Source organism: Mesocricetus auratus, unplaced genomic scaffold (genome assembly GCF_017639785.1).
Source record: "Mesocricetus auratus isolate SY011 unplaced genomic scaffold, BCM_Maur_2.0 Super-Scaffold_100004, whole genome shotgun sequence".
NCBI lineage: Eukaryota > Metazoa > Chordata > Mammalia > Rodentia > Cricetidae > Mesocricetus > Mesocricetus auratus.
In genome coordinates, this window is record NW_024429189.1 from 61,761,509 (window position 1) to 61,775,406 (window position 13,898).

The 13,898-nt window shown below is 43.8% G+C and overlaps 1 protein-coding gene across 4 annotated transcripts in view; it reads right to left on the minus strand.

The window, feature by feature from the left end:
* Alkbh3 (alkB homolog 3, alpha-ketoglutarate dependent dioxygenase) overlaps nt 1–12,986 on the minus strand; it is a 31,273-nt gene extending 18,287 nt beyond the window's left edge. For 2 of the 4 annotated variants that reach the window (XM_005064551.4, XM_040745904.1), the window contains exons 1-7: nt 12,843–12,986; nt 10,619–10,763; nt 10,222–10,325; nt 8,691–8,725; nt 6,271–6,318; nt 4,535–4,638; nt 2,919–3,007 (exon numbers count right to left, since the gene is read on the minus strand). In XM_005064551.4, the coding sequence (XP_005064608.1) occupies nt 2,919–3,007; nt 4,535–4,638; nt 6,271–6,318; nt 8,691–8,725; nt 10,222–10,325; nt 10,619–10,697 (459 nt within the window). In that variant the 5' untranslated portion in view covers nt 10,698–10,763; nt 12,843–12,986. Of the gene's footprint in view, nt 1–2,918; nt 3,008–4,534; nt 4,639–6,270; nt 6,319–8,690; nt 8,726–10,221; nt 10,326–10,618; nt 10,764–12,609; nt 12,815–12,842 lie in introns of those variants that run through there. The other 2 variants (XM_013122148.3, XM_013122141.3) reach the window with 2 other exon arrangements.
* Between the last annotated feature and the right edge of the window lie 912 nt (nt 12,987–13,898).

The window sequence follows — 13,898 nt, forward strand, 5'->3', positions numbered from 1 at the left end:
AGAACTGCTGCTTCTGGAAGCTTCCAGCACAGCTGTGTTCCACCTGGTAGTGACAGGATGGGTGCTCGGAGAGGACAGTGCAGGACCAAGTCTGGCCCTGTTGCTGTCCCTGCCACACAGCACTGGAGCAGTCCAGCAACGTGAAGTCAGAATCAAAGTCGGGCCTCTATGTATTTGTCACCACCGCATTTACTAAACAGGATTTAGGAAAGAAATGGACAGTAATCGCTAACAGGACTCAGGTCAATAGAGCAAAGCAAAAATGTTACTCAGCTGGCCCTTATTCCAGAGAACAAATTCTGAAGTGAAATCCCAGCTTGCTTCCTGCCCATCTTCCAGCTGTAATCTACCTTCACAGAGAGAGATCAGATTCTAGGAGTACACACTTAACAAGAAAACGAAATGTAAAGAAGATGGCTTTTCTAGAATGTGACTGAGAAGCCCATTAGCACTTGCCTGACTCGCTTGGGACTCAGCACTGTGACAACATCAAGTTTGCATTATGTTTCTAAGTGGGGATCTGTTTTTTCTAGGTTATTTTTGGTAGTGAAGTATAGAGAAAGGGAGACATAGGGTGGGTAATGGAGGATTAATTTAGACTCTTTAACCAATTCTCTAAATAGAGATCCTTTAGAACTCAATGTCTAAATTAAAATTCAGCGTCATCTTGCTGTTCAGTGAAGGCATCTATCCTTAAAAGACACCCAAGGCAAAGTTGGAGAACACAGAAGACACAGAGCAGACTTCAAGCAGTCTTCAGAGTGGTCTCAGTGCCACAGAAGGGATCTGGGTCTACAGAAAGAAGGTCATGTTGGTGGGACTTGCAGCTGACTAAGTTTTAATCTATCTTATACATCCGGCCCATTATCATTCAGTTTGTACAAAGGCAAACAAGCTTCAAAGACTACGACTAAAGCAGGGCCTTGTGGCCATGCCTGTAACGTCACTATGGGAGGCCATTTTAGCTATAGAAATTTGGAGCCAGTCTATCTATCTAATGAGGCCTCGTCTCAAAATAAATAGTGTGTGTGTGTGTGTGTGTGTGTGTGTGTACTAAATACAGTAGCAATAAACACACAAAATTCCACAATAGGAGTTATAATTTGAGAATCTTTTGTGTGCAAATGTGTTTGCACATATAATATGCTTGGAGACCAGAAGATAATTTCTACACCATCCCATAGGTGTAGCCCAGTTGTTTTTTATTTTTATTATTACTATTTTGATGCAAGATCTTTCACTTGCATTAAATTCACCAAGTAGGCTAGACTAACTGGCCAGTATACTTCTCAGCACTGATTCCAAATGTGAACTACTATACTCTTCCACCTGGGCCGGAAGGTACGGCTCAAACTCAGGTCCGCATTCCTGTGCGGCAAGCACTTCCTGGCTGAGGACTCCCTCTAGCCCTATTCTGACAATCTTAATGTCCAACAAGAGGCTTAAATAAATTAATGCATTCAAAGACTATAACTATTATACAGGTATTAAACCCATATAGAATATTTACTGATTCTAAGATTTGTCAATGATATATAGTTAAGAGAAACTTTCATAGATAATTTTTCAGTTTTATTCATTTGAGGGGGTTTTGTTTTGTTAGGCTGGCCTATGTTTTGTGGTGGTAGGAACTCAGGGCCTTGTACATGCCGAGTAAGCACTGTTCAACTAAACTGCATGCCCAAGCCACTTTTGTTTTTCCTGGGAAAAACCTAGAGCCCTCTTACCTCTTCTGAAAAGTAGTTTTAAAAATGCCTTCAAAGTGAAAGGCAGTAGTTAGCAAGGCTGTGTGGCTTCTGTGAACTCTAAAGACGGTGGTTTTTAGCCCAGGGACCTGCCCCCAATAGCAATGCCTGTTGAAAAAGCTGACTGAAGACCACCTGGAACAAATGAAGGGCCTTCTCCCCAGGCCTGCTTACGCCTGGCTTCACCGCCGCGGTGACAAACATGCAGGCAAACGGCTGTGACACAAGTGGGGGCAGCTTCTGTTCCCTCAGTGTCTCCAAATCCACTTGAGAGAAAGGAGCCCCCACCGCTTCTGAAGTGGGTCTTTGACCAGGCCTAGGCCACGGCCATCACAGCAGCAGTCTCCCCCGTGACAGCCACACTGGGTCCATGTTGTCCCTGGGTACTTCAGCACACAGGGGCTTTGTGATTACATTGCTAGGGCTCTAAAACATGTCACACTTCTGTGTGTCCAAATGAATAAGCAAAACTCCATTTCTTCAAAGTCTCTTTCAATAAAGCATAACATTTTTGTCAAAGGCAAGAGTCCAAGAACTAAACAGGGAGCTATTTCTTGGACCTCGACTCTAGCCTTTGGACAAGCTTATTTATATACCAAAATATCTTTGTCTACTGTCATGGAATTTTTTTTAAGAGATAGGATTTTACTGTGCTGTTAAGGCTGGCCTTGAACTTATGATCCCCCTGCCTTAGCTTCCTGCGTTGTAGAATTAGAGGCATGTACCACTATGCCTAGCTATCATAGAAATCTTCAACAACAGAAGAAGCAGTACAAACAGACCCAAGCAACAGTAAGGTGGAGTCTAGAAACTGTGCCCACAGAACAAATATAGAATTAACAAAACCCAGGTTTTTGTCACAAGTAACAACAGAGCTGAGAAATGGAAAGGCACTCAACCCTCACAGGGACGTGCGGCACAGCAAAACACAGCGGTGCTCTCGGAGGAGGGGTCTGCAGAGAGCTCATCCCCGGGACCCTCCTCTCCAGTCCCAATTCACTGTGCCAGTTTCCTCCCGTCCTCTGCGCGCACTTACAAATCACGAGGAACAGGAGGCTTCTGAACCCAGAGGACTTTCTGAGGTAGGAACTGTCATGTGCCTCTCTGAGGAATTACTTCCAGGATTCAACCCTTAGACTAGAAAACCACACCAGTGACATCATTTCAACATACGTGAGGATTTGGTTCCATAGTGATTCTTGAGTAAGTGTAAGGAAGCTCTCCATACCATGCTGTAAGTCTTGGTTGCGGATAAGTTATATCTAAGAAAGAAAATACAGGGCTCTTGAGACAGTTGCTGCTGGTAAGGCGTGCCTGCTGCCGCCAGCCGATCTGTGCCTGCACTGTGCAAGAAGCATGAGGAGCACAGAGGAAGAGGAAGGCCGACCCAGTCCTTCCTCAGACAGGATATGGGAGGTGGCTAGTAGAAGCGGGAGGGGCTACACAGGAAAGAGGGCATGCTGGCAGGGACAGCCTGGGCAAAGGAATGTGTATGATATGTTTTGTTTCAGTCATGGGGGGAAAAAGCCTCAAAAATCAGAATATGGAGCCTGGACCCCATGAAAAGACATTTGTGGGACCAATAACCTATTGGAAACCAAAGAACTGCTCACCTATGTGTTTTAGCAACACTGTACACGGCCTTCTGATCTAAAAAGTGTAAGCAACTGTAACACACACCTGCTTTTGTCACAAGTGTGTGATATCTAAGCTGTTTTAGAGAGGTTAGGGGGTTTCCATCTCTCCCCAACAGACATCGGGTACAACAACAAGATTAAGTATAAGGCTGGGTACATGTAGCTCAGTGGTATGGTTTTCTAAGCCTGCAAAAGACCCCAGGTTTAACCCATAACTGCCAAATAAGAGGTGTGGGGGGGAGCCAGAGCTCATTAGAGGACACACACACACACACACACACACACACACACACACACACACACACACACACCAGTTGGCATTCTGTTAAGCAGATTTTATGCACCATTTTAATTTATTTAATTAACATATGAATCTTATAATTTATGTACTATTAGATAAGATAAGATAAGAAAACCTAGAATTACAGAGTCACTGAACTGTAATTTGCTCAAAGTTAACAATTACTTGGAATGCTAAAGCAATCAACCTAAAGCCACACTGTGAAAACTCCTGGAGTAGGGAGAAGGCTCCCTAAAAAGGCTGTTCCTATTCTGACACCCGTGTAAAAAAAATCAAAGAAACAAAAAACAAAACGAAGCCAGTTTACATGCACTTTGCCTCTTTTTTTCACAAGCAATTCAAACTCCATGTCCTACTGGAGGAATCTATGCCAGAGCACAGACGCCCTCTAGTGGCCATGTGTGGTATCCCAGGCATTGCAGGTGCAGAGAGCAACAGTAAGGGCCAAGATCAGAAGAGCAGACATAGAAACTGAAGGAGCCTGGCCGACTCCAGTGAAAGAAGAGAGAGAACACAAAGTCAGTAGGAAGGACTTCAGAAAAATGTGTGCCAAATGGATTAGCAAAAAGAAAGCTCTGGAAACTTCTATGAAGAGGAAACAAGCACCGTGGGAACAGAGGAGGCAGTTAAAGCTAGCAGGCTTTCTTGGGTCTCTGAGCTCTTGCCTCTTTCTTGTCCACTCTCCCTGACCTCTGGGCCTCCACTGGCGAGGGCTTCTGCCAGGCACACTCCTTCCTGTCTGTCCCTTAGGAGTCTTGGGCTTTAACCTGCTTGAGACCAGCTGTGTTAAGCAGATGTGAGGAATTTAAAAACATTGAATGGGGACTATGCAGGCCCAGAGGCCTACTTACCCTCTCTGATGCCCATCCTCTGTTTCCAGGGGACATCCTGACAAAGACGCTCCAATATCCAGTCAGCTTCCTTCACGTCCACGAAGCCAGGATACAGACACACCCTTAATGCAGAAAGAACTGTCAGTAGCTAAACTACACTGAGAAAGCAGACTAGAGTAACTGCTGGTGATCAGTTGATTAGACCGTCACTTTAAAGGGAGGACGGACCATTTCACCACTTCCTTCCACATGGTCTTCATGTAAAATAAACTCCATTCAGGGTACCACTAAAGAAACAAGCAAGTATGAGGGATGCTTGAGGCTTGTTTAGGTTTCTGCTTCAAACAGTATTCAAGACACTGCCCAGGAGATGAGAGACAGAGATTACTAGCATGGCTTGGTTTCAAAACCTTGAGCAGACAATATCCTTCAGTTTCCAAAAGTGTAACTTAAAGATGACATCCATTTCCTAACGTCACTATGAAGAGTAAAAATGCAGGGGTCAAAATAGTTTTTAAAATTACATCCATTAGAAGACAGAGACTATCATGGGTATCGAAACCAACAAACCCAATGAGGTCTCCTTTTACTAAATACATTCTCATCCTGTTAGAGATTCAGCTGAAGTTATTTTGATCTCTTTGCTTAGAAAAGCCTGGAAGCCTCTCTCCTGCAGTCTTGACAGCAGCGAAGCCTCAGAAGGTGCTGTGATTTACAAGACGCTGAGGTCATCTAAAGCCACCTAGTTCACACAAGACCTGGCTGACAGGACAGTACAGCTGCTCACATACTGGCTGGTGAAAGCTGTGCTTTACAGGGAGTGTCCCGGTTGGAAGGTTGGTTTCTTTTGTTGTTGTTGCTTGTCAACCTGACACAAGCAAGGGTCATATGGGAAGAAGGAATCTCAGCTGAGGAATTGCCTCCATCAGACTGATCTATGGGCAAGTCTGTGGGGGTTTGTCTTGATTAACGATTGAGGAGGGAAGGCCCAGCTTACCGTGGGCAATACCATCCCTGGTCAGATGCTGCTGGGTGTTTAAGAACACAGAGTAACCCAGAAAGAGCAAGCCAGTAAGCAGCACTTGTTCATGGCCTCTGCTTCCGTTCCCGCCCTGACTTTCTTGGTGACCAACTGTGACCCGAGAATTGTAGGATGAGATAAACCCTCTCCTTCCACATTGCTTTTGGTCATGGTCTTTATCACAGCAACAGAAAACAAACTAAGACAGGGAGGCTCTAAGTGGGATTCAAACAGCCACACCAAACAATTTTACAGACTGTTCCATATCCAGTAGAGGCTCCCGTTAAGTAATTTTCATTTGTCATTTCTGATGTATTTATCTCATTGGTTTATGGTGATAATTAATATACTTGTACATTAAGATATATTCAAATATTTTAGAATTGTGACTACACTTAACATATGATTTAACTCTATCTTCAGTTCACCTTGATGTGGCACTGTAAACTAGATAATGAACCTACCGGTTAATGAAGCCAGCAGTCATAATGAAGCCAGCTCTGGCACTAAGCTGTGTGAGTGGCGGGGGTGCAGAAAAAGGACGGCCTCTCTGGGCCTGGCTTCCTCGTGCAGTCATAGTAGTCACTGTAACTGGCAGAAGCTGAAAATGTTTTCATGCTAGAAATAGTTTGTAAAAAGGAGGTATTACCCAAGTCTTGTTCCTTAACAAGCAATTTCAAGAGATGATAACTCAATGACAGCTAACGTCACATTCCAGTGAGAGGTCACCTACCTAGACACACCTGTGGGTGACAGGCTGATTTCATACACACCCTCCCTGCTGAAAAAGCAGAGGAAAAGTCTGTGTTAGTGTGAGGTAAAAGAATCCACCCCATTTCCGCCTTCCCAAGGTACTGGCTCACCAGGATTGGTTACCTATAGAAAACACTATGAGAAGTTCCACCCTTCTTAACTGCCAGGCAAGGGCAAAATGGCAGTGCATCATTAATGGCTCTGGGAACAGAACTCCGATGGGATCAGGCCACGGAGACAAAAGTGGGAGAAAGTAAGCTCTGATGTATCCCTCGAGGTTTCACCCATACTCTAGGCTGATACAAAGGAGAGTTTGGAATGAGGAGTTACAACCCAGGTGGCATGTACATGCATCTCAAGACCTAGAGCTTCTGTTCCTTTAAAAGACAAATGTCTAGTGAGTTCTTTCTCTGAGTAAAAAGCCTTCAGTGTCACCAGGCAGTGGTGGCGCACGCTTTTAATCTCAGCACTCGGGAGGCAGAGGCAGGCGGATCTCTGTGAGTTCGAGGCCGGGCTGTACTGACAGCCAAGCTCCAGTGACTCAGGAAAAAGCCTCTTCCATCTCCAGCTTTCTATTACAGACATCAGTGAAATGGGGCCAGGAAATCTACCCCAGAGGCAGAACTGAACGTGCAGAGATCTTATGTGCTGCAACAGTTCTGAATAGAGCATCATTATAGAACTGTTAGACCTAGGCTAACCTACTCAAGCTATAGTCACAATATTACCTTAAGCTGGTCGTTATGGTATAGCTTCCCCGGCAAAAAAAAAAAAGGTGGACAGCCTCCAAAACAATACGGAGAAACCCTGTCTTGTAAACCCCCCCCAAAAAAAGAAAGAAAAGCCTTCAGTTCTGACAACGCCCCACAGAGGCCACATCCTCAGCATCAACTGTCTGCATTCCCTTGACACAGCACGGTGGGTGTTTCTAGCCCATGTCTCTGTATGCCCAGTCTGGCCCAGTGAAAACTTCTGACTTACCCTACAAATATCTCACTTATCCCCACTTCTAAACCTTCCCTGACCATTAATTTGTGACAATACATCACTCATCTTACCCTGTGCCGGTATTAGATCTTACGTACAAAACTACAACTTGTTTTTTTATTCACTAGACTGTGGGTCCCTTAAGGGGCAAAGAGTGGTTTATTCTCACAGCTTATACACAGTGGATGGGTGATAAAAGTTTGATGAATTTAATCACACGTGGAAAGGTATGAAACACAGATACAAAGGTGTAGGGTTCCTGGCAGAAAAGCAACAGGGCAGACAGGTCTTTACTACTTTAAAGGTTTTCATGTCACCTCTCTTGAGAGGTCAGTGATTCACAACCCCTCGGTTAAGCTCTTAGGCAGCTGAATGAGCATAGCTAGTATATATTTCACAAAGATCACATTTCTACAGAAGTTGTCTACATAGGTTTCAAGTTATGAATACTAGGCTTTAATGAGATATACTGAGCTGTATCTAGAAACTGTGCCACTTTAAAAATGGAGCACATTTCTGGAACTGGCTAACTAAGCCTAAGAGAGTTAACTTTAGATACAGCAAGGCTAAATCCCTAACTAACAAGGGTAGATGCTGTGATATTCTCTTGACTTGCATCCCTCCCATTTAAGCCTGACTGTAATGGTTTCATGGCTTTGTTCATTCTGTCACCGATGGAGGTGATACTATACAGTTACTATTCAAACAGTCAAAAACTAGTATATCTAGACTGAGCTTAAGTTATTGGAATACCAATCCTTAACACACAAGGAAGAAAATCAAACTCTACGGAGATAGAAATAACTCAAGACTAGTTATATAGCTAACTAGCTGCAAAGATATAATAGATTTTTTGAAATTATATTGACATTTGTGTTAGCTTCAAATTCTTGTAAAAGCCAATCTACAAATATATATATATATATATATATATATATATATATATATATATATATATATATATATATAATAACAGACTACTCATGGACAAGAACATCCAGCTGATGGTAATTGCTAACATAAAAGCCAGATACATCAGGTGGAAAATGAGAAGAAGGAGAAAAGAAGCCAAAATCTCTCTCACTGGCTTTGGAGAACATTTCTGACACAGATCAATACAAGAAGAACATTTAGCATTGCTTAAATTGCTCAGGAACAACCCCGTGGTTTTAATAAATGGGCTGTAGGGTCATCTAGGTGATAGTAGCTTTTATAAGAACCACTAGTAAAATGGCACTTATGGGCTTCTCAACAAGCCAAAAAGTCTCTTCAAAAGATCAAGTTCAAAGACTGAGGGAGGACTATTCCTTCCAGCTAAACATTTAGAGCTATTGTGCCATTCTCTTTTAAATGGGAAACTCATGGAGGGAAAGATCCCGGCCAGCCACTGCACTGTGAACAATGCTCACTTACTCAATCACTCTGGGTTCTGGGGCTGTCCGCACAACCTGCAAGGAAACAGGCAGATCTGAATTCTGGGATGATTCCCAAGGGTCAAGAAGAGCCCATACCTCTCATTCCTAGCCCAAACAAGCCAGGTTTGCAGCATCCCTTCTTCATCCCCACCTGCACTACCCCAACAGAGCATCGTTTCTGTGATTACTAGAACTATGTCCCACTGGCCAGCTGGCAGAAGATGTAATACAGCTAGGACTAATCAACTTTCCTGTTAGCTAGAAACTCTGCAGAAACCTTTTACTAATAAAGAAGACTTTTTTAAAAAGTAGAAGACACATTCTGAGAGGAGTTCTGATATTTATATTAGCTGTTCTCAACCTGTGGGCCATGACCTCTTTGGGGGTTGAATGACCCTTTCACAGGGGTTATCTAAGACCATCAGAAAATACAGATATTCACATTACAATTCATAACAATAGCAAAATTACAGTTACAAAGTAGCAGTGAAATAATTTTATGGTTGAAATCATCACAACGTGATGAATTGTATTAAAGGGGTGCAGCATTTAGGAAGACTGAGAACCAATGATTTATGATTGCTATGCCTAATTTTTAAACTGTATTTTTTCCATTTTATTATTATTTTTTAAGTGAAGGGGCAGAGGAGACGGTTTAGTTGATAAAGCACTTGCTACAAAAGCATGAGAGGCTAAGTTCAAACCCTCAACACCATATAAATGCTGACTGGGTGCAGAGGCTCATCTGCAATGCCAGGGCATGGGGAGGTGGAGACAGGGAACTCCCAGGGCAAACTGACTAGCTAGATTAGCTGAATTAGAAAGTTCTATGTCCAGCTAAGAGACCCTGACTCATTATAAGGGGGAGGAGCAATTGAGGAAGATACCTGATGTCCACACCTCTGACCTCTGCACACGCATGCACACATATGCAGGCACACATGCATGTGTACCCATACATATGAACATGCATTTGTGTAACACACACATGAAAATAAATAAGAACTGGGCGTTGATCTCAAGGGAGAGCACTTGCCTACCACACACTTGACTCTTGAATACCCTTGTCCCTGTAAAACTGAATCATCTCAGCTTTTTACATTTATTCCCTATGGGAAGTGGGGACTAAAAATCAGGCATTTTTCTATAATCACTGAAATTTCAGAAGGATCTGCTGCAACAGTTCTGAATAGAGCATCATTATAGAACTGTTAGACCTAGGCTAACCTACTCAAGCTATAGTCACAATATTACCTTAAGCTGGTCGTTATGGTATAGCTTCCCCGGCAAAAAAAAAAAAAAAAAAAAAAAAGGTGGAGCATTTGGAGGGAAACACAGTCACACAATGAGGGACAGAATACCAAGAATCTTCAGGCACAGAAGAAAACTGAAATAATTCACATTTCATTATTATTAGAATCCTTTTGTTCTGCTACTCTTAAGTAAACTTATCAGCCACTGTTGGTGTTCCTACTACAGAACCACAGTATAGGCACACCGTTGTTACTACTGAAGGAGAAACAATTTACCAGCTGAGGCTCTTCGAACACAAACTCTCTGTCAGGCCGTTGTTGCTCCTTGCTCTTCCAGGCCTGCCCCGGTGTCTGGGAAAGATGGCTCCTAGCAGTAGTACCTGTGACAGGAGAGAAGAGTCTCAAACAAGAGTCCATAAACCTCCTTGGAGATAACTTACAACAGCAAAATTGACAAAGGCAACAAACAGCCTCAATAAAATCTGATGGAGGGTACTGATTAAAAGAAAAAACCAAGTTCATGCCCTTTGCTCGCCATTGACAAGATCAGACAAAATGCCAGTCACATGTAAAGAAAACTGCTAGCAACTTAAGTGAGAATTCTCCATAAAGCAAAGGATGTAAACAAGATGGCAGCTCTCCATATCCACAAACAGTCCCTGTGGGTTCTTGCCTGGCTGGGCAGTAGCCTGGTTCTTGGCAGGAGCAGCCCAGGCCCCCTGAACTCGGGCTCGCCGTCTTTTGTCCTCCATGTTGAACAAAACGCTTTCTGTTCGAGATTTTAGATTTCATTCCCAATTCAAACCATGCGATGTTACCTGTTTTCAAAAAGAAATAAGTGTTTTATTAAAGGCTGGCCTAGTAAAGGATAATTATAGCCCCTTTGGTCAGAAGACATGGTTCAACAGCAAATAGAGCTTCTACATGAAGTCAACCGTCTCTGTCAAGGGCTGCCGTCACTGGGACTGCTGACCATCATAGCACTTTCTCAATAGGTCATCTATCACGGACAGTGTTACTCTATTAGTCTCAAGAGCAGAACATGAGTAATGGAGACATCCCTACAGTCTGCAACATGAATATTCAAAAACAGGCCAAGCTGGTTGATGGTTCATGCCTTTAGTCCCAGCAATCGGGGGCAGAGGCAGGAGGATCTATGTAATCTCGAGGCCAGTGTGGTCTACAAATTGAGTTCCAGGACAACCAGAGCTACCCAGAGAAACCCTGTTTTGAAAAAAAAACAAAACAAACAAAACCCAAAAATAAACAGAAAAGACCAAGACCCAGTTTCCTAGTGCATTGCCACTTACCACTGGTAGAACTCCCCCAGAAGTTTGAAAAACACCCATGACAGAGGAACCTGAAGGACTTTCGCCACAAGTAAGAGAGGCACAGAGAGACAAATGCTACATGACCTCACACATAAAGACTTAAGAGAGCTGAACCCCTAAAAATAGAATGTGACTAGGGAGGGGGTAGATGGGGAAAAGGACACACTGGATCCCAAGTACAAAGTTTCACAAACTTTACTGATCTACTGCACAGAACAATGACCGTAAACACCAAATCCCTGGATATTTCACAGTCACTGTGAGATTTTAAGTATTTCCATAACAAAAGATATGTGAAGTAATAGATGTATTAATCTGATGCACGTTCTACGTCACAAGCATACATCAAAATCTCACAGTCGACCATAAAAATATACAGTAATGCCAACTAAAATTAAAATATTCTGTACCACTTTCAAAACTATGGTTTAGAAAAGGATCCATTTCTATGCTTATAACAAGCAGTGAAGGGTAATATATGCTAGTATATACAGGGGTCAGACGGGTTAGTGACTTACAAAGTCACTCAGGAAATCAATACTGACTGAAAGTTCAACTTTTATCAAGTCCCAGCCTTGAGCTAATCAAAACCCCTACACATTTGCCTATAAGTTTCACTTTGTAGTAAATACAGAACCCAGGAGGGTTCGGACACATGTTCTGAATTTACAAGCCAGTTCTTTATGAGTCTAGGAAAGCTTCAAGTTCCCAAAGAACACACTTCTATTAATGCTCAGCCTACAGATTCCCAGGGCCCATCTTCTAGACTTTCTGATCCAATAGAGAAGATTCGGGTTCAGAACTCTGCTTAAATCTTCTTAATGGATAAGAATCGTGGTTTACAGATCATACACATGTAATCCCCGCATTCAGGAGGCATGAGCTAATATTGAGACCGTCTCATTAGCAACAACCTATCATGTGTTGATCATTTATCAGGTAGAGACACTCAGAGGCTGTCACCTGCCCCAAAGAGTTAACGAAACAGTCAAATCCAACTCTCCAGCCTTACGACACGTGTGAAAGAAGACCTCATCTTTGCGGTCTTAAAAGGCATAAGACGAGGACTAACGGTAGTCCCCGAAGACCTCCGACCCGCTCACCTTGCTGCTCATTCACACGGGAGCGATTTCTGTCACTTGTCTAGGGCGACTGATGAAAATAAAAATTCTAGAGAGCCGTCTGAGACTTACTCAGTTTGGGGAGACCCTGAACTTATCTACTAACCAAGGTCCCTGCCACCCAGGCACTCAATGCTTGAAACCCTTAAAAAGAACAACGGCTCTGACGGTAGCGGGAACTTGCTTTGAATGCAGATCTGTGCCTGTCCCACCTGCAAACACTGTGACAGCTGACGTTACCGTCTGAGCTCCAGCCTCTCCCTCACAAGCAGAGGAGTCAGCACTGCCCTCAGGGTTGAGGTAAAGCCTGCTGATGTGACTGATGGGTAGGGCTCAGTTCCGTCCCCTAATTCAGACCGACTCCCCTCCAGTTGGTGGCCTAGGAGCGGACCATGGGCAGTCCTCGCACGCCCCGAAAGCCGGGTGCTGGGCGAGCTGGACCAACCTTGCTGGGCTTGAGGAGAGTTGCTGGCGCTCTGAAACAGCTCAGCTGTCCCGACGCTGGGGAACCTTCAGAGTGAGGCACCAACTCCTGTAACGCCCAACCACAGGCCGCGGCGTTACCTACTTCCTCTTACGTCACACACTGTCACTGCTTCCGGTGTGTATCCTGGAGTCCGGGTCACCCCACATCCCTGGTGCCTAGAGGGCCTGGTCGGATGCTGAAGGGAACAGGATCAGGATTGTGGGCAGGGGTGGGGCTAAGGAGGCCTTGGGAGGATGTTAGCCCCCCCCCCCCCGAAACCAGTGCTGGCATCTTTGGTCTTTTGTGAAAAGGGCAACCGCAGTACCCGGAACTTGATAGATGGCCCGGGGAGTTGAGACCCGGGTCAGTGTGTTCAGCCGTAGAAATCGCTTGTTGTCTTGAAAACCATGAAGAGCATAGGATGCTGCCTGTTCCCACTGTAGCCTCTCAACTTCCATTGATAGCATTTAAGGCGGGACATAGGATCATGTCTTACTTGTCTGGGCTCCCCAGTGCTAAGTAAATTTTATTTGGGTCAGCATTATTTCATCCTAGTGCCACCATTTAGGGAAAGTGTTCCGCTTCCTTTTTAAATGATCATAGTGTTAGTGGGATCAAATGAGATCACAATGTCTGGAACACTACATAAATTTAATAACTCAAGATAGCTCAAAGTGTCTCCTCCTCTCCATCCAACCTCTTGAGAAGCATCTTGAAAGAGACCAGGTTAAGATCATGTATCTTACAATGTGACAGTACTAATTGTAGCACTGAATCATTGCGAAAATCTTTCTAATAAGCCTGATATTGTAAGAGTAAAAAAAAAAGGCCTTTTTAAGAAAAATCCCCATTCTGATTAAGAGATAGAAGCTCTGTTGTGGGAAGACCTTGTATTGCTGTTAGTCCGGGTCAATCACCTTGTCAGAGGACTACCCCTAGGAAGGGAGGCTTATCTGAAGCAACACTAAAGAGATAAACTGACTAATTGGTCCTTTAATGGAGATACTGTACTTTTTTCTCTGAATTCCCACCCTC